The sequence below is a fragment of the Zalophus californianus genome, chromosome 14 (assembly GCF_009762305.2).
Source record: "Zalophus californianus isolate mZalCal1 chromosome 14, mZalCal1.pri.v2, whole genome shotgun sequence".
Lineage (NCBI taxonomy): Eukaryota > Metazoa > Chordata > Mammalia > Carnivora > Otariidae > Zalophus > Zalophus californianus.
In genome coordinates this window covers 80,808,220-80,828,587 of record NC_045608.1, presented here as the reverse complement: position 1 = coordinate 80,828,587, position 20,368 = coordinate 80,808,220, and the positions used below count along the sequence as shown (strand labels likewise).

General features: G+C 44.4%; 1 protein-coding gene across 1 annotated transcript in view; it reads left to right on the top strand.

Moving 5' to 3' along the window:
* Positions 1-19,400, top strand: part of KDSR (3-ketodihydrosphingosine reductase) — a 38,964-nt gene extending 19,564 nt beyond the window's left edge. The window contains 4 exon segments of the mRNA XM_027576023.2: positions 4,592-4,675; positions 8,136-8,219; positions 11,051-11,152; positions 15,574-19,400. Of these exon segments, the coding sequence (XP_027431824.2) occupies positions 4,592-4,675; positions 8,136-8,219; positions 11,051-11,152; positions 15,574-15,693 (390 nt within the window). The 3' untranslated portion in view covers positions 15,694-19,400.
* Positions 19,401-20,368: the final 968 nt, after the last annotated feature.

The window sequence follows — 20,368 nt, the reverse complement described above, 5'->3', positions numbered from 1 at the left end:
GTCATGATGTGACAACCTTCACACAACCTCAATTGTGTGAAGCAGACTTCTGCACTGTTGTCAAGTGGGGATGCTTAGAGAGCACCACACATTTCTATCCCCAAATCACACACGAAAAGGCAAAGTGAAATTTCTTCCTATAGTGATATAGACTGAAATATAACGCCACATCATGATGTTAAAAGCCCAGAAGAGAATTCATTGTGACCCACCTTCTCCTAGTAAGAGTGTGATTTGGGATTCTGTTTACTGATTTAGATTAGGGGTTAGCAAATTTTTTTTTGCGTCAGGGCCAGCTTGTAAGTATTCTAGCCTTTGAGGGGGAGAATGGTGTCTGTTGCAGCTCCTCCAGCCTCCTGAGATCAGGAAAGCAGCCGTTAGTGATAGGTGAATGAACGAGTATGGCTGTGTTCCAGTAAAACTTTATTTATAAAAAACAGGTCGGAGGGGCCAGATTTGTCCCACAGGCCATAGTTTGCTGACCCCTGATTTAGAAATCCCCAGAAGAGCCGTCGATGGTGTGTGACAGAGTGCCTCACCGCCCAGCTATTAGACAAACATTGCAGTACAGATGACCTGTCCGGTCAGTGACACAATCCTGATGTGCCACTTAGGGACTGGTCGACTGTGCCATGCTCATTAAAAAGGAACCAGCCCCAAATTTCCTTTTTATCAACTTGCTTAATACTCTTAATAATGGGTCATTATGATACGTTTAGCCAATGAGGCACATATGGCCTGTGAAATTTCAGAACAAGAATACCAGTATTTCTTTTGCAGTGTTTACTTTGAAAGCCCCTTTGTGAATAACCACTTGACTTTTATAACAGTTTTATGAGGTATGTTGTGGCAGATGTTGTTATGCCACCTTAACAGATAGGACGCTGAGTTTTCAGTAATTCATTCTGCTCAAAGCCAGATCGTCATTTTGCAATAAAAATAGTAACAAAGTCCTTGCCTCCTGGCTCCCTCTGCCTATCTTCAGCAGCAGCTGATGTGTCTATAATTCAGGTCAGAAGTTGCCAGATTCATCTGGCTAGTTGTCTCAGCCCTCCACTTTGGTCTCAGACACCTGCTAAGGGAAGGACTATTTTGGAAGTGAAAAATCTGCCTATTAGGGCTTTTTGTTCCTAAGTCTTGTCTTGCAGAACTACTTCAGGATTCACTAATTGAGGGCAAAGTGCGTAATCTGGGTGGCCTGGTTTCACTTCAGGTAGAACAGAGACATTACTAAAGAAGAGGGAAAAAGGAAGTGAGTTGCTAGTACGGACAGAGTCCCCGAAGCCTCTTTGTGACAAGCATGATTCACCCGCAACTTGTAGCTGGTCTGGACTTGAAGTCTGCTGACTTCGGTCGATATTTAGACCCCATGAAAAGTGTCCCCCTCGTAAACACAAAATGAAATTAACATGTACCACGAAGGAAATAAATTCATTAATCAAAATCTAGCTTTGTTCGTAGCAGACTTGCATCAAAACCATTGTTTCCCTACAAACGTATGGTGCTGTGTTTAGAAACCTGGATAATTCCATTGGCTTTGCCAAGGTTTTTTCCGTGCATGAAACAGATCTTACAGAATTGCTCAGGCTCTTAAGTACTTTTTGATAATCCTTTTTGGTTTAATTAACTCTTAAGCCTTCCTGTCCACCCTGCCCTTTGCCCTACAAACTAAAGTAGGACCCTAGAAATGTTTTGTGTACAATGAATACGTTTGAAAGAATGCTTCGTTGCATTTTTTGGTCTTTTTTTTTCTTTAACTCAGTCTTTTAGGCATAAATATATGATTTAAAGATTCTAAAAGTTAATTTTTTTGGAAAGCAGATTTCTTTTTCTTTTTTAAGATTTTATTTATTTGAGAGAGAGGGAGAGAGAGAGAGGGGTAGAAGCAGACTCTCCACTGAGCAGGGAGTCCCACACGGGGCTCGATCCCAGGACGCTGAGATCATGACCTGAGCCAAAGGCAGATGCTTAACCGACTGAGCCTCCCAGAGCCCCTGGAAAGCAGACTTCTGACATGGGTTATAGCCAAAGATGTGGTAGCAGAGACCAAGGAAAAGCAAAATAGTCTTTGTGCCCTCCCTCGAAGGTGGTGAAAAGGAAGCTAAAGCTTACCTTCTGGAGCTTCCCCTCCACAGCTCTGCTTCATTCTCCAGCACCGCCCCCCCCCCACCTTTGTTTTGATGGAATTAGGAACTACACATTTTGGGTGGGATTATTTTGATGACAAATTGGTTCTCGAGCAGAGGGTTGGCTTTCTGATTGAAATGGAGACCAGGGAGAAGGAAGAGACTGACAGAAGGAGGGTAGTGGGCAGAGTGGGAGGACGGGGATCGGTCTGTCAGCAGGGAGGAGGGCAAACACACAGTGGTAAGGTCAGCGGGGGAATCCGCTAGTGAAGTCCCAGCCCGTTAATTCTCAGACAAAGTGGTGATCCCTGGGAGTCAGCATTGTCTTAGCAGGAACGCACGAAGCCAAGTTAACTGCCTTTCCTTTTCCGCTGGGGTTATGGGATTAGTTGATTAAAAGAGAGTGAAGATATACTTTGGTGTATTTCGATTTTACCAATTATTTGACCCAGAGTTTCAGGAGACTGTAAGCTCCACGAGGGCAGAGACTCTGAATTGCTGACATCAGATCTTCATTCATAGACCAATATCAGCACACAGTAGCCCCTCAATAGGTGTGTGTGTTGGATGAAGAAATAAAAAGATTAGGTGATTAGCCACTGGAGGTCTCCAGCCCTAGGTGGAGAGAATCATTTGGATTCATGACTGTAGGGATGACACCAGCCCCTGGAAAGGGGGCGGGACTGGTTTCTCCCAGCCCTGACGGTCTGTGCCCAACCCAAGAGAGAGCTGTTCTGAAAGGTTCTTTCAGCCATTCGGCAGCTCAGCCATAACCTTGAATACGAGAACCGTGGCTTTGACGGAACGTCTGCTATCAGCTGAGGCCACAGCCCTGATGTGTCGCAGGAGGCAGGGGGGGCACAGAAGCAGCAGAGAAACGACCATGTCCGAGCAGAGTCGGCTTCAGGCTTCCTGTGGGCCAGTTACCGCTTCTCGGCGTTTTCGGTGGTGTTTTTGTCTGGTCTGTGGACCACAGAGGGCAAGGCCGTGGGAGACAGTTTTTAAAGTCACTCTCTCAAAAACAAGTGGAGGAAAAATTGCTTGCTCATCAACCTCACTGCCTGGCCTGAATGCAGAGCTATTTATGAGCATAGCTGACCTTCGTGCTGACTGAATGGGCTCTCTCAGGCCTGAGTGCGCTGGAGCTGGACCAGCAAAGACATCACCCTCGGCTCTTGGACTTTTCAGGGTGGCTGGCCAGGATCTTCTGCCTCTGTGCTTCTCCCAACCCTTGGCAGCTCCCCCCACAGGCTTAGAACTCTGCCTCATGGAGGGACCCAGGGAGGAAAAGGCCTCTGTGACAAGATGGGGCCCTGGGATGCTCTCAGAGGCTGTTGCGTGAGGGAAGCGGTCTTGTCACTCGTCAGCCTCCTTGAGATACATGGTGGCCTCTCTGCCACCAGCTGCCTGTCCACTCTCACTCCCCTAGGTGCTGTCCTGGGGCTAAACAGTGAGCCAGTAGCAAATAAAATAGGGCAGCAGTTTCGATGGTATGAACTATCGCCCTCAGAGCCACTAAGAATCAGGGCCAGATGAGCGTGTGGAGCAGGGCCGCTGAGGAGCAGGGTCTTTGGGAAGGGTGTGTCCTGGCTGACTAGCAGGAGAATCTTCTGGAATCTGTTGGGGCTGTGTTTATGAGTAGCAAATTTCAGTGTGGGGACCTGGTGGTGAGGTAAACAAGCCTAAGAGCCCGTGTCAAGCTGGGAAGGAGTTTCTGTATCTAAGTAAGGATGAGGTTGTCTTCAGGGAGGTGCTCGGCTGGTCTGACCCGGGGCTCAGCCATGTTGGTTGGTTCTGTGGCGGAGGGCAGAGTGACTCTTGACTCCCTAATGAGCAGAGGCTGGTTTGCATGGGGAGATCTTGATCAGGCAGACTTCTCAGGGGATCCATATGGTTGTAGGCCAGGGTCTGGGGTGGCCCAAGAAGGGCCTAGGGAAAGGGTTTTGAATGATCTTCATGTATTTTGTAGATGAAATCAATAAGAATTTCAGAGGCAGCCATTGAGGAAGCCGGATTTGCAGTCTGATGGCAGAGGAGTGGACCTGTCCCACCGGCTCGCATGCAGGGCCCAGGTGGTGTCAGGGTAGGGGTGGGGGGACAAGTTGACTTCCCTTTAGCTGCCCACCTTCCTCGCGGACTGCTCCCAGGGCCTCACCTGGCCAGGGGGTGGGCAAAACTTAGAAGGAGGTGAATCTCTGTACCTCAGGGCCAGCTGCCTTCTGAAGTAGAAGTTGTTGGGGTGGGCTTTTTGCCCTTCTTTCTAAATGATCTTCATGGAGAGGAGTTTCCTGACCCCATCAGGGCTGGTTCTCCACTTGCAGAATCACCGTGTTGGTCTTGCCAGCTTCTGAGAGAATTAAGACAGTATTCACTGCGTGTGCCTGGCAGCCAAGGCAGGAAAATAAGGGAAGAAGCGGAACTGTACCTTGTTTACTGAAGGGGCACGTGTTGTTTCTGAAATGCAGGTGAAGCCATACAACGTCTACGTCACAGTTGCCTACCCACCAGACACAGATACCCCTGGGTTTGCAGAAGAAAACAAAACCAAGGTAAGTGTTGGCCTGTGTCTATTTTGAGCCTTTAACATTGTAAACCCCTTTTCCAATTTTCTGACTTTCCACCCGTCGGCCTGGAGTCATTTTCATCAGTCAGAAAATTGAGTTCTTTTCAGTTGACGTGCTAGGTAGAGGCCTCTGGACTTTCTGGAACTTTCATGTGGGGTCTTAGAGAATGCAGCCTGTGTTTTCCAAGGCCATGATTTCTGCTAATAATCTTCAAAGGCTTACTTAATTAATAAGGTATTTTCTTTGTGATGTTGCATATGGCCTGTATTTTTAACTAATGAGATGATACTCTTTAATAATAATATTCTCTCCTCTGAACTTACACTCTTGGTTGCTGATCCTGACTTACCATTTCAAAAATGGATCTTAGGATTCGCTCATTCCCTGCTCATTAACTTTTCATCTCGTTGCCGCAGGCCCAGCATCCACCCAGTGCTCAGGCCGGCACCTGAGAAGCCAGCCTTAGGTCTTCTCCCACACCACGCATCCGCTTGACTGCGCATCCTCCTGTTTCTCCTCTCAGAACTTTTCCTGAATAAAGGGGCGCCTGGGTGGCTCAGTCGTTTGGGCGTCTGCCTTCGGCTCAGGTCGTGATCCCGGGGTCCTGGGATCGAGCCCCGCATCGGGCTCCCTGCTCGGCGGGAAGCCTGCTTCTCCCTCTCCCACTCCCCCTGCTTGTGTTCCCTCTCTCGCTGTCTCTCTCTCTGTCAAATAAATAAATAAAATCTTAAAAAAAAAATCAAAAAACCACAAGTATCAGTATTATCCTAGTAATAGTAGCTGCTGGTATTTTTGCCTGAACTGCTCTTAATAGTCTTCAAACTGGTCTGCTCGCTTCTGCCCCCTTCTCCCCATCCCCGTTGGTTCTTCACACAGGGGCCAGTAGTCCTTTTAAAGCATAAGTCAGTCTTGTCACTCCCCTGTTCAAAATCCCTCTGCTGCAGAAAAAAGCCAAAAACAAACCCAAAAAGACCCTTCCTGTGCAGCACAGTCTAATAGAATTCTCTAGAATGGAAGTGTTCTGTGTCTGCACTCTGCAATATGGTAGTCACTTTGTGGCTGTTGAACACTTGAAATGTGGTTAGTGGGACTCCCCATCATAAAACTGAATTTTTAATGTAATTTTATTTAATTTGATTCATTTAAAATTAGCATTACAAAGGACATGTTGGAATATGTTATGTATTGGTGAGTGTGGCTCTGCTGGTTCCCATCATGCCTAGAGTAGAATCAGAGGTCTTGAGGCTTATTGGGTCCTGCACTGTCTGGACCTTGGCCACCGGTCCACAGCGTTGTCTCCCCTTCTCGGCCTCAGCCATACCAGAGCCCCGTCTGTTCCTTGAGCTTGCCCAGCCTTTGGTCTTGCTTTGCTCTTGCTTTCCTCTCTCTCTGGATGTTCAAGTGGCTTAATTCTTTGCTGCTTCTTCTTCTTTTTCTTTTTTTATAGATTTTATTTATTTATTTATTTGTCAGAGAGAGTGCACAAGCAGGGGGAGTGGCAGGCAGAGGGAGAAGCAGGCTCCCCGCTGAGCAAGGAGCCCAATGCAGGGCTCAATCCCTTGACCCTGGGATCATGACCTGAGCCGAAGGCAGACGCTTAACTGACTGAGCCACCCAGGCGTCCCCCCTTGCTTCTTTGTCTCTGGACAGACTTCACCCTGAGAGGCCTTCCCTGACCCTCTGTATCTCATACATCACTCCCTTGGAATATTCACCATCTTTTCCTCTGGCTTTATTTTTCTTTATAATGCTTATCACCACTGGACATTTACATTATATACAATGACAGTCATGCTGAGCTGAATGCAAGCTTTGCACTTTGTTCCAAGGAGCTTCTTCTTTGCCTTGATGTGTAGTGGGGCACCCTGCGAGCAAATGAATCAAGTGGAGAAGAAAGGAATCGATCAGAACTTACTACCTTGAATGGGTGTTGATTGGTTTTCTTCTCCTTTATAGTAAGTGTGAGGCTCTGCAGCATAAAAATTGGCACTTATGCCCATGGACTGTATATTTGCAAAAAGATGTTATGATTTAGAAGTTTTTTTTCCCCCCATTCATCTCTATTTGGCTCTGCCTCTTAAGATTACCACTATTGCAAAGAAGTAAATTTAAGCCAAATGCCCTGCCTTAGAATAAGCAGGGGTCTGCTAAGCAGATTTGCAACATTTGGTAACAGTCTTTTCCTTGGAAGCCAAAGCTGACAAAGAGTGGTGATTTCCCTGTGAAGATTTGATTTTGATGTTAAGTTGGGTTTTTTCCCTCCAGTAGTACAGTGTTGACCCGACTTCTTTGGATAAATCAAATTCTGTGTTGGTGTGTAAGCTCTTTAGGGAGCGCCATGATGCTTTTAAATCTAATGTGTGTCTGGCCGGGTTGTGCCTGCCTGGTGGTCTGGAAGAAGGAACGGCCCCTTCAGAAGAGCCTTGCTCTTAATTCAGGTTCATCAAAAAATATTTGACTTTTATGAAGTGCTATGCTTTTCTAATTTAAGAAAATACATTCTGTGTTTTTATTTTAATATTCTCAAGCCTACATGGTAAATAAAATTTACAGTTTCATGCAGTTTAAGGCTTTAGTTTTAGAACTTCTAATTGAAACACCCCCCTCTTAAAGAATTTCTGAGCACTTGTTCATGTCACTGTAAACAGAAGATTAAAAAAAAAAAAAAAAAAGAAGACCCGGCCCACAAGGAACGTAGGAGGTAAAATGCAAATACACACGTAGCTATAATATCTGTTAAGGCAGAAATATGCAGATATGAGAAGAGAAAGTACTGCTAGGTGAGAATTCAGGAAAGGCTTTTTGAACTAAGTGGCCATTGAGAGGGACCTTTAGCCACCTCGGATTTGGGGTTCTGATGCCCCAGCCCGATAATGAGCACCCAGTCATGCCCAGGGCCCCTCAGTGTTTTCTGTCCTCCTTGTTGCCTCCTCTGCGGGTTTTCTAAGAAACAGCCGTGTTGTTGAACAGGGGCTGGGCTGGGGCTCTCTCTGCCCAGGGCCTCAGCTCTGTCCATGTGTCAGTCCCTTGCTGGCCTGGGAATATTTGGTCAGAAAGGAGATGCTGGTCGTAAGGCAAACTTGCTCAGGGCGCATGGTCCAGGCTCTGCATGGACACTGCTGGTCAGGTGGCCCGCAATGAGGATTCCCCCAGACTTGGACCCATGATGCGGTCTCATTCTAGCTTTGGTGGTCACATATTGTCCCACGGAGAGCAGCAGGGGCCTCCTTGTCTCACTGTAGCCACGGGATTGAATTTTATACAGTGACCAGGGAGAAACTGATTTAGAATCTGGACAGACCTGATTCCTAAAAGTAGGAATCTGCTCAAAGGTAGAAAGCTGGAATTCTTTATAAAGTAGGGGAGAGAGGATTGTGAGAATTATTTGTTCTTGAATTTAGTGGCTGATAATGGTATTGATATGTCTGTTTTTTCCCACCGTTAGCCTTTGGAGACTCGTCTGATTTCAGAGACCGTATCTGTTTGCAAACCAGAGCAAGTGGCCAAACAAATTGTTAAAGATGCCATAGTAAGTACAATACTTATTTTCTTTCTTAATAGTTTTAGTACTAGATTCTGAAAAGAAATACTATATTTGTCCCAGGGCTTATTTCAAAACATAACTTACTGTGTCTTTTTGGTCAGATTCATATCTAATATTGGACTGTTCTTTTCCCCTGAGATACTTTATTGATTCCATGTTAATTCATAGGCTCCTGGAAACTAATTACATATCTTAACCTTAGGAACAGACTGATGAGTAAGGATGCCTGGGAACTTTGGTTCTTTCAGAAGAACACGAGACTTCCCTGTTGTGTGTAAAATGGTGTGTCCTAGATCCTCTCGGCCCGCTGCCCTTCTTGCTGCTTTCCCACAGTACTTGCCATTGTAGATGAGTTTAGGTACTTTATTAAATGCCGGACTCGTTGATTAAGGATTTTTTTCTTTCACCTTCTTGCTTCCCAATATCATTTTCCCAAATGTTCACTAATAAGAATGTGTGTCCAGGCTACTGAGTTTATTTGGAGTCAAAAGTGGAAACCATGTGCCTGCCATTTTGTAGAACCCACATACGTGCCCCATAGACTTGTGACCCACACGTAGAACAACATGCACTAATGAGGGGTGTCAATAAGCTTTAGGCCTCCACCGCATGTAGGAAATTTGAGGACCCTCGGAATGAGGTGTCAGCGAGCCATGCAGCCGCCCTGAGGTCCGCATGCGCTGTGAGCACGAGCCCGGACTCAGCAGAATACAAGAAGCACCCAATCACCCAGCTCTCTGAAGATCCACACAGACGTTGGAAGCGGTGCCCTGACTGTGTTTGGAGGCCTAGAAAGATGGTCCTTAGGATGGTGTTTCCTGCTCCCCTCAAATCACAGCAAACATACTCGGTGTTTTCAATGATCCGAAATAGCTCTTTGTGTTTCGGTAGGATTCATTTAGTCTGGTAGTTTTCAAACTTCCTTTCTTGACCACTTTGCACACGAAACTGTTGACAGTCCCAGAGACTTCTTTACATGTTTGTATTTATCCATAGTTGCCATATTAGAAATTAAAATCGCATAATCTTTTTTTTTTTTAAAGATTTTATTTATTTATTTGAGAAAGAGAGAGAGGGAGCACAAGCAGGGGAGCGGCAGAGGCAGAGGGAGAAGCAGGCTCCCCGCTGCGCTGAGCCGGGAGCCCCATGCGGGACTCGATCCCAGGACCCTGGGATCATGACCTGAGCCGAGGGCAAACGTTCAACCAGCTGAGCCTCCCAGGTGCTCCAAAACTGCATAATCTAAAAAATATTTATTTGTTAATCCATTTAAAGTAGCCACAGTAAACCCATTACATTTTGATGGAATCTTTCTACCATAATAATTTTCCAAAATAAAACATTAGTGCGAAGAGTGCCTTTGTTTTATGTTTCACTAATCTCTTTAATGTTGGTGTTGATAGAAGACAGCTGGATTCTCACGGCTGCTTCCATATTCACTCTGCTGTAATATGTTTTTTGGAGTGAAGGGTATAAAGAAAATCTGCCCTTAGATAATGTAGTTAGGAAAGGGAGGAATATTTAATGGACTTTTCAGATAATTGTGGACATTCTTTTTTGATATTAAACCCAAACTGGATGAATAGTGGTTTCTTAAAAGTTAATTACAGCATGGGGTTGGAAACTACATTAATGAACTTTTTGTTCTCTGTTACATTAAATTCCGTTGGTCTTTGCACTTCGCATGTTTTGTACCCATTCGTGATTTTGTAACATTATGCATTAGTCATTTGGAAAATATGGGTTCACTGAGTTATCAGAAAAATTACATCCATTCATATCACTGCTGGTCTGATCATAAAAGTCTACATATTGGGAAGCTGACAGTCTCACAATGGCAGATAGGTTTTCACAAATCTTAACTTTTCCTTGAAAGCTCAGATTTTAACATTGACCATAAAAGCTGCCAATTCTCCTTGAAGTGACAGGCTCATTTTATTCATTTTCCACAAAATGTCTTCCAAATACCCAAGTCTGAATAACATAGATTAAGTTTCATGACTTAAACAGTTGGAGGAGGGCCTTTCTGCAGGGCAGCTGTCCCCCTTGGGTACAGAACACAGCAGAAGGCACTGGGTGTATATTCTCTTTTTGTCACCTAGAGTATTAAGACGACTTGCCTGTAAGGGTTGAGATTTAATAAAGTGATTAATTTTACAGCTTTATCAAGGGCATTTTAAAGTAAAACTGACCTTTTAAAATCTTTGAAAGATTTTAAAATTTCCGTTTACTTATTGCTGCAAGTATGTATGGCCGTGGCGAGACATCGCTACTGTGATTTGTGCTAATGAGCCAGCAGTTTTGCCCATCAATGCAAATGTCAGTGAAAAGGCAGTTAAGGTCTTAGTATTATTATGACAATCATTTTGTCCTCCTGGATCCTCTGAAAGGGTCTCAGGAGCCCCAGTGTTCATGGAGCCACATTGTGAGAACCTCCTGTGTAGCCATTCCGGCCCATCTCCCAAGGCCACGTTTGTTGGCTCAGCTTCGACATAAGCTGTTACGCTCGTATGCCACCTAAAGTGGATGCACTTCATTGTTTCTTTATTTCTTTATTAGAGAGAGAGAGCGTGCAAGCAAGCAGGTGAGGGGCAGAGGGAGAGGAAGTGAGAGAGAACCTTAAGCAGGCTTCTCGCCCATTGTGTAGCCCCACATGGGGCTCGATCTCAGGACCCTGAGATCATGACCTGATCTCACGTCAAAAGTTGGACACTTAACTGACTGAGCCACCCAGGTGCCCCGCACACTTCATTGTTTCTGATGTGTTGATTCCTTTTCTGGTTACTACTGTTGCCTCTTTTCTCCTCCTATTTTAGCAAGGGAATTTTAACAGTTCCATTGGCTCAGACGGGTACATGCTGTCATCCCTGACCTGTGGAATGGCTCCTGTAACTTCTATTACTGAAGGGCTCCAGCAGGTGAGCTATGCTTACACCACCAGACAGACGGACTGACAGACAGTGCCTCTCATTAAAACCCAATGAGAAAAGGTTAACAGAAGACTTGGTTAACTTTATCTGGGGATGTGAAGGATTTCTACTGCAGTATCACTTGTTTCTCTTGCTGTGGCAGCGATAAGAAACTAGGACATAGGTGAAAGACACCACCTGAGGGGTTCAGCAAGGGAAGTAGTCTTCTGTGCTCTGGGCACCGGGGATATAGAGGGGGAATGCTGTCTCTGCTCTCGGGGTGTTCACTCAGGTTCTCATGTGAGGGCCACTGGTCTGAGGATTTGCAGTAGAGTGATGTAGGGTACCGGGCATCAGACCAGAACCCCTCTTCTAGGTGAGTCAGGTCACAGGCAACTATGCTTAGGGAGGTACAAGTCAAGGATTCAATGCAGACCCTACTCTTAGGTGAGCTCTGGTTCATCCAGGCCACACAGAAGTTAACTGCTGGTTGATGCGCTGGGTGCTGTGTTTGCTACTGGAGAATCAGAGGGGGAGCAACCTCTCCAGCTCCTCAGGGGCTCACAGTCTAGTGGGAGAGATGGACAGAGAGGTGGTACTAATGCAGTGTAATGGAACAAGTTATAATAGAGGGCTGGCTCTGCACAGACCTGATGCTGGATGGTGGAGTGTAGAGGGAGGGCTGGGAGGCTGCCTGAAAAGGGGCTGTCTACCCTAGTGGGTAGTTTATAACCAAGTACTAAGCGATGTGCAGTAGACCGTGTCCTGACTAAAAACCCGAATGACTTGTGTGTGGACTTTCTTCACTCTTCTCTTCCATGACTTTGTTGACGCTCTCTTAGAGGTAGATGCTGTATTCCATGTAAGCTGTCTGAGGACGGCCCCTCACAGCCAGTAGCTGGCACATAGTGGGAACCTCAGGTGCCCGAGTAGAGCAAATGCATTAAGTCCACGCATTCTGTGTGGCCATCTTGTCCCTTCTCCCGTTTCCACATGAGTGATACCCGACATAAAACTTCAGCCCGTAGCTATTTCCTCCACTCCAGTTCTGTATAAATTTCTCTAAGGTGTTTTCCCGGGGCTGTGACCTCACATCTCCAGTTCCACATGCCTGCAATAATGCTTAGCATCCCGTTCCGACCTCCCCATCACCGAGTCTATTGTCTCCGTGATCGGGATCCATGTTCATGTTCACTCAAGAGCCCAACGAGGAAGAGGGTGTCATCCTGGACCCCCTCCTGCCCCTCATGTGAGGGGTCAGGTTCATCTCTCCTCCATCCAGTCCTGGCTCCCCTCCTTTCCCAGCCCCACTGCTGCTCCCCCCATTCAGGCCTGGGACACTGCAGTCAGCTCCCTGCCTGCGTCTCACGCTCTGTGAGTCAGAGGAGGTCACCTGGGGGCCCGTGGGCCTATAAAATGTTTTGTTTGGTTCATCTGGTATATGAGTGTGTGTGTTGAAATAAAATGGTTTTAAAATTAGATTTTCTGCAAAAAGTCCAGATTTCGGACTTTGCGTGGGAAATCAGAGACCTGACAGTACAGGGTCTGCATTCTCAGTGGCAGTAATCAGCTGGGGTAGCTGGCAGCCACTCTGTTCTATGGGCCACGGCCCCCCATCCCAGGGGGCTCACAGCACCCTGCCCCAGGCCCGGGTACAGCAGACTGCTATCACATTTGCATGCGGGCTTTCTGAACTGCAAGTCCACCTTTCAGGGCAACCCTCAGTGCCTCCCCAGTACCACTGAGGTAAGGCTTCCACTTCATCACGTGATATAACCCTCTGACCTTCGACCTCACTCACCTTCCTGCCCCTCATCCTCTTTCCATGACTTTGTCTCTGTCCCTCCGTCCCCAGCCTTCCTCTGTCTGACCAACTTCCAGTCTTCCTTCAGGTCTCACCTTAAGTGTTGCTTTTTCCAGAAAACTCCAAGACTGTTAAATTGCTTAGACCTAACTATTTTAGCATTTTGGTAGGCTGTGTTCTAATTGCTTTTTCTTGATTTTTTTTCTTAAATAATAGACTTTATTTTTTAAGGCAGTTTTATGTTGATAGAAAATGTGAGTTGAAATTACAGAGTTCCCATTACACCCTCTCTTCTGGTCCCCACCAGACTCCCCCGTTACCAGCATCTTGCATTAGCATGGTACGTTGGCACAGTTGTGAGCCAGTATGCAGACGCCATTATTAACTGAAGTCCATGGTTTACATTGGGGTTGACTCTTGGTGTCACACATCTTTCCCATGGGTTTTGACAAGTGTATGCTGACATGTATGTCTGCTGACACATGTCCACTGTGACGTTGTCACACGGAGTCATTCCCCAGCCCGAACATCCACCTGTGCTCCTCTGCTTGTCCCTCCCTCCTTCTCCCGCACCCCTGGCAACCACTGATCTCTTCGCTGTCCCTGTCGTTTTGCCTTATTCCAGCTTCCCTTTGGTTCTTTCGTTTTTCAAAGTTATCCTTGCGTGCCCCCCAGAGAACCAGTGTTTTCAAGGCTCTGTGGGAACAACAGCGGCCCCAATGCCACTTGCCCCCCCCCTTCGCCCTTCTCAGATGTGGCCGCACCGTTCTGTGGGCTGGGCCTCCACACCTCCATCTAGAGCGTGTCCGGAGTGTAGACTTACGTGGGCACCTCCACGCCTCCATCTAGAGTGCATCCAGAGTGTAGACTTACGTGGGCACCTCCACATCTCCATCTAGAGCGCGTCTGGAGTGTAGACTTACGTGGGCACCTCCACGCCTCCATCTAGAGTGTGTCTGGAGTGTAGACTTACGTGGGCACCTCCACGCCTCCATCCAGAGCGCGTCCGGAGTGTAGACTTCCGTGGGCACCTCCACGTCTCCATCTAGAGCGCGTCCGCAGTGTAGACTTACGTGGGCACCTCCATGCCTCCATCTAGAGTGTGTCCGGAGTGTAGACTTACGTGGGCACCTCCACGCCTCTATCTAGAGTGCATCCAGAAGGCAGACTTATGTGGGCACTGCCACACCTCCATCTAGAGTGTATCCAGAGTGTAGACTTACGTGGCTGCCTCCACAGATTTCTCAGCTTGGGGTCAGGCATGGGCTTCCACCAAGAAAGAGGAGGATTTAGCTCTTCCTCACACCCTCCCCTTTCTGCTTACGGCCACCTCTCCTCCGGTCCTGCCCTCCCTTTTTACTTATATTGTGATTTTGGTTAGATCTGTATTTGAGATCATCATTATTAGGGCTATGTAAATGCTCTTCACAGCTGAACTCTGTATTATACATAATTAATTTTCCTTTCTTGTACAACCTTTTGTTTTCCCTGAAACGGTTATTGGCTTTTTTCTCTGTATTATTATTAATGACAGTCTTCATTTCCTCTCAGAAATATCACTCTATCAGTTTCCCCTTCTGGAAGCAATCCTTCTGGAGCCTTCCGAGCCACCCATCAGGACTGATTGTCCCACGTCCGGGTCCCCTCTGCCTCTCATCTGCTTTGGGACCCCTGTCTCCTGTGTCACATGACATTGCCTTTCTTCGTTGACCTCTTAGTGTGGCCTTTCTTCTAGTGCTCTTCTGAAAAAGGGCCCATGGGAGGCAACATTTGAGAAATAGTATATTTGAAAATGCTTTTCTTTGTAGTTCTGTGCTGTGAAAAACCAATTCCACTCAGAGGTGTTGCATTGAGAGCGTGTTGGCAGGAATCCTGACAGTTAATGGACATCCACTGTCTCAACCTGACACAGTAATTGCCTTCCTCCGGTTGGTTGTCTTTCTAATTATCAAAGAAGCTCGTGGCGGGCAGGCACTGTGTCTTTCTCACCATGGTGCTGGCATCTAGCATAGGGTCCGACTTTTCTGATCAGAACATAAGTCTTAAACCAAAAAACCTTGATGGGAGTTTGGATATTTGGGATGCTGGAGTGGATCTTCTCTAGCTATTAGAATCCGAGGACTACCAAGAATACCTATTTTGTCCTTTGTATAATTTGAATTTACTAATTGGGCAAATATTCTGCTGTTGCGGCTCTGACAGGCGCATGCCGTCCAGGGGTGCAGAGCGGACAGCTTCTATCCTTGGTGCTCTCCTGATGCTTACGGAGTTTTTAAATTTTATTTTAAAGATTTAATTTGAAAGAGAAAGAAGAAAGAGAGCACGAGCAGGGAGGAGGGGCAGCGGGAGGGGGAGAAGCAGACTCCCCACTGAGCAGGGAGCCCGACTCGGGGGACATGGGACTCGATCCCAGGACCCCGGGATCATGACCTGAGCTGAAGGCAGACACCTAACCAACTGAGCCACCCAGGGCCCCGCTTACGGAGTTTTTCATCGTGTCTATCCTTGGAGCAGATTAGAAGATGTGCCTTAGAAACCCTTTATTAGAGAGTATCTTAAAAGCCCTTGAAGTGAGCTATGGTGTCGTGCTGTTGGACGAGCTCAGGGGTCTGTCTGTGTCTCGCAGGTGGTCACCATGGGCCTGTTCCGCACCATCGCGCTGTTTTACCTCGGAAGTTTCGACAGCATAGTGCGTCGCTGCATGATGCAGAGAGCAAAATCGGAAATTGCAGACAAAACTGCCTAATCCTTACCCCTTGGGAAAAGACTGTTTCTGAATAATCTGAACAGCTTGCTGCTAAAAGGGACCCAGTTTTTGGCCTACAGACACGTATGTATTGCTTTTGACTATGTGAGATTGGACCAGTGCTCCTCAGAAACCTGGCTGCAGGGCGAGGGGATAGACGTTCACCTCCAGGTGATGTTATTAATACTATGCAAATACGGAACAGGAGACCTTTGATTCTCTGGGGCTGAGAGGTGAGGACCCTATGGGAACAAATAGCATGTGAGCAGAGTAAAGAACATCATTCCAGAATGATCATTTACATTTTTCTATTTATTCTTTTTTTTTTTTCTTCTTTATTAAGTCCAGAAATGTACCTTATGATACATAAGACGCAGCCTTGGGGACTTTTTTTAACCTTCCACGAAAGGCAGTGTATGGGTTTCTGGGGCCTTTTTTTTTTTTTTCTTTTTTCTTTTTAACATGGTGTATTTTATTCAAGAGTTTTACACATTGCTGGAGTCTGAATGCATGATAACTCACTGTGCTTCTGGTGGACCCTCGCAGCTTCTCTCTCTCTTTGATCCCATAAAAATACAGGGGGATGAGAGAGAGCAGTGCAGGGGAAGGGCAGGAGAGAGAGATTCTCCAGTAGGAGAAATAATGCTTTCTTGTCTTGTTTAGACTCGAATGCATAGAGCACTTTTTTGTTATTCATTCCTGAGGAGAGGCAGCCTCCTAAAATGTTTTCTGAAGAGAAATAAAATCTTAGAAGCTGAAAAGTTTACAATTTCTTCAACAGCCATGATGACGCGGAGCTCACCCCCCCATGAGTGTCTTGTCATTCTTCTCATGTCTCCCTCCTATTTTGCTGATACTGCTATAATATTTTTATATTACAAAAAAAAAGACCAGTTAAAATTTTTTGACTTGACTTTTTAAACTAACTCATGAATTAATTAAAACAGGTGAAAAAAAATTAAGAAGTGTAACATTCTTCTGGTAGCATATATGTAGCTTTTAAGAAAGGCCGATGATCATATATTTACATTTTCCTCATTAAGAAAAAGAAGATAGGACAAGGCCGATTTTGAAGATACTCATTTCTGAAAGAAAATGGTCACCCATTCTCTCTGTGACTCCCACTTAACCGGTGAACCTTCTCTCCGTGCCACATGTTAAGGAAGCCCAGTCATCACTCCCACAAAACAAGCCCTCGAAGCCTCTTGGCCCCGTGAATGTTGTTTTCACATCACAGGCTCTGTGGCTCAGTTAGTGGATTTCCACAATTTAAGTGCCTCTGATGGGTTTTGGCCAGTGTTCCCTGCTTCATTTTGTCACTATATGTGCTCCCGACTTAGGGACAGTCCCCGTCATAGTAATGCTATGCCCCTCCTTCTTGCACACACAGTATGCATATACCATGCCTACAAAAGATTAAAGACCTGAAAACTGTAGCAAACCTTTTTTTGCTCTTGAGTTTTGGAACCTCTTGACTTTAAAATGACTTAATTTTTTTGAAGTAAGATATTTAATGGCTTTTATCTTTGGCGTCCTTTTAATGAGGATCTGAGAATGGCATATTTTAACACTGACAAAGAAGAAATTGTTTAATATATAAGTTGCTTGGAATGACTTCATTGCAGTTTATGGGGGTGGGTTGATGCCATAATAGTTTCATGAATATCTCCATCTTCTATAGCCATCGTTTGCAAACTACATTAGGTCACATCTCACAGCCTCTTAAGATAGAGTAATGGCTCTATTTCCCTAATTCGCAGAAGACAGTTACACATTAATATCTGGATGTTTCTCACTTTTATTTTTTATTTTTTTCTCATGAATGTTCCTTGAATGTTGGCACCTCCAATTGCTGGTCTAGATGAAGAGTCTAGCCCAAGATGGTGTCTTGTTTAGGCCAATTAACTATTTCACCAGTTATTTCAACATTTTTCACGGTTTCCTCATAGATTGTACTGTTACCCCCAGGTAATCTGCTACCTGAACAAATTTAAGAGCCCCCGTTCTGTGGTGGGAGATACTTTCCCCAACCCAGTTGCAGCTCGGGCATGAGACAGATTTTGTGGAGATCATATCATTAGGGAATGGGCGTCTTTGTCAGACATGTTAAAGGGCCAAAGCTCCGTATCCAAAAAGCTTTGAAAACTAAGTTGTTGTGTTTTTTTCCCCCCTCTCTTCCTAAATTTGGTGCCATTATTCATTTGACAGCAAAACCTGACTTGAACTGATGTATTATAGTTTTGATTTGTCCATTTCATCGACTCTTCATTAATTTTTCCCCAAGAAACACCAATGGGTTTGATTATAGGTATTGCCCCAGATTCTATGGCGATGTTTTGTAATATCCAGTACATGCCCCATATCACTTTTTTCCAAATCTAAAAAATTAGAATTCTGAAACACGTCTGGCCTGAATGGTTTAGATAAGGGATCATAGACATTCAGCAGCACCACACAAAGCTCCAACTTCATCCAAAACATGAAAATATACAAAGGCAAATTCTATTTTTTATCTTTTCTTGGCTCAGTTTTTGTACATTTTTTACACTGACTTTGCCTTTTTTTTTTTTTTTTTTTTTGCTCAGGGGAAGGAAAAAAAAAAAACACAAAAAAACCCTGAGTCAGATTGTTCAGGAAACTGTTGGCTTTTTTTTTTTTTTTTAAGGGGTCATTCATTCAACACTTTGTACTGTACCCAGAAGTGGGTATGTCTTACCTATGGCAGAAGGAGTTTAATTACAGTTCTGTTGAAATGTTGGCTTTCTGTTTGTGACCAACAATTTCTTGATTGAGTATCGGTTCCGAAGTGCTTGCCTCCGCTGGGTTTGGTTTTACTGTTTTAGTATAGCGTATTTGTGAGTATATATTTATTCAAAAAATGCTGAATGTCGTTCATCCATAGAAATTCCAGAATATGTTCAAGGACCCTTCATAATTGAAAAAGGTATAAGAAACAATCCCCATTTCTTTTTACAAAAACCAAATCAAGGGAATTGTTCTTCTCTGTTATTTTTTAAAATTTAATTTTCACAGCTGAAAAGAAAAAAATGAAAAATGCTGTTAATATTGGCCTCTGCATTAATACTTATACATGTCCAGTTATAAATCTGTTGGTTAAACCATATATCATTGATTCTTGGAAGTGAACATTGGGAGAGCGTTTCTAATATTTAGATGACAAAAGCATTTTGGGAATAGTTGCTTCAATTCAAAGAATTGTATGTCTTTGTCTTTCTAGAAGAAGGCAATACCATAATTTTTACTGAGTTATATCATCAACAGATTTAATTCTATTACCCCATGTTCTAATTTAAACATGTCTCACTCAATGAGGACACTTTTTAAATATTCATAGTTTTTGACATACGATGCTTTGTATCTTTCTCATGTCCTTAGTTCTTAGTAACTTAGCTTTAAAAAGTACCTCCTAACCATAACCTTCCATATTCTGGACTCAGTCTTGTTTAGTTCAGCGCGGTGACGGCAGATTTGAGATTTTGAAGAGGAGATAATAGCTATTATATTTTACATGTTTGATGGGACAACTCTAAAGACATTTTTAAACTGTAAGAATGCACATGGCTATTTTGATATATATTAGAACTTGTGTTTGCTACTTTAGAAGCTTTTGTGGCAAAATTGTAACCTGATTTTCATATCTTGTATTTCTGAATCACAACAAAAAATAAAATGGGGAACAAGTTTTACAGATGTGAAAATGTATTTTTTTTCCTTAGAAATTTGAGTTTCTTAGGAGTCATTTAAGGAAAACACAAACCTCTTTCATAACATTATCCTAACCTCGCATCCTAAACATTGACAGGGCTTGATTTTGATCCTTTTTTAGGAACTAATATTTTCAGAGTAAGTACTTGGCATTCTGAGCTCCTGTTTCAAATATGCTCTGTGTCTGTGTGACTCAGATATGGAATACATGAGTAAAAGGGTAAGAAAAGTGGAATTTAGTAAAATTTCTTAATGTAATTACATTTCATATAAAAACAAATAATTTCCCACACTTTAAACCTGCATATACTAACAATGAAATATTTCTTAGGACCGATAGATAAAATAACACACCTTAATATTCCTCAATCTTTAAGTGGGAAAATTTGGTTTCCATCATGAAGAGATTGCTTGGACATCTTGGTTTGCAAGCTTGAGCTTTCTCTAAATTTGAGCAGTATATATACCATAAATGGCATATGATATCCCTTCTATAATTTTTACATTTGGATGTTTAAAAAGGAAAAAAAAATTTCTTGCGCTCCACTCCTGATCTTATACCCTCGATTTCCCCCTCATTCAGTCTATATTTACTGAGCCTGGCATCCAGTCCCCTGGGGATACTACTCTGCGTACACAGTTCATCCCTCCCTGGTGGTGATTACATTTCTTCTTTCTTCCCTCCCCACTCCTTCATCTCTCTCAAGGCTCTTACAAGTCTTCCTGGACTTCCACTCTTCAGTTTGGGGGCCTCTGAATTTTATACCACAAATGTTTGAATGTCAGACACTGTTCTAGGCTGGGAAAGCCCAAAGGGAAAAATACAGTCCCTGTCCTCAAAGAGTTTATAATCTACAGAGGAAAACATATACCAGAAATTACCCTGTGAATCTGACAAGAGCTATGATGAAGTTATCATAATTAACATTAAAAACCTAGCCCGTGGCGG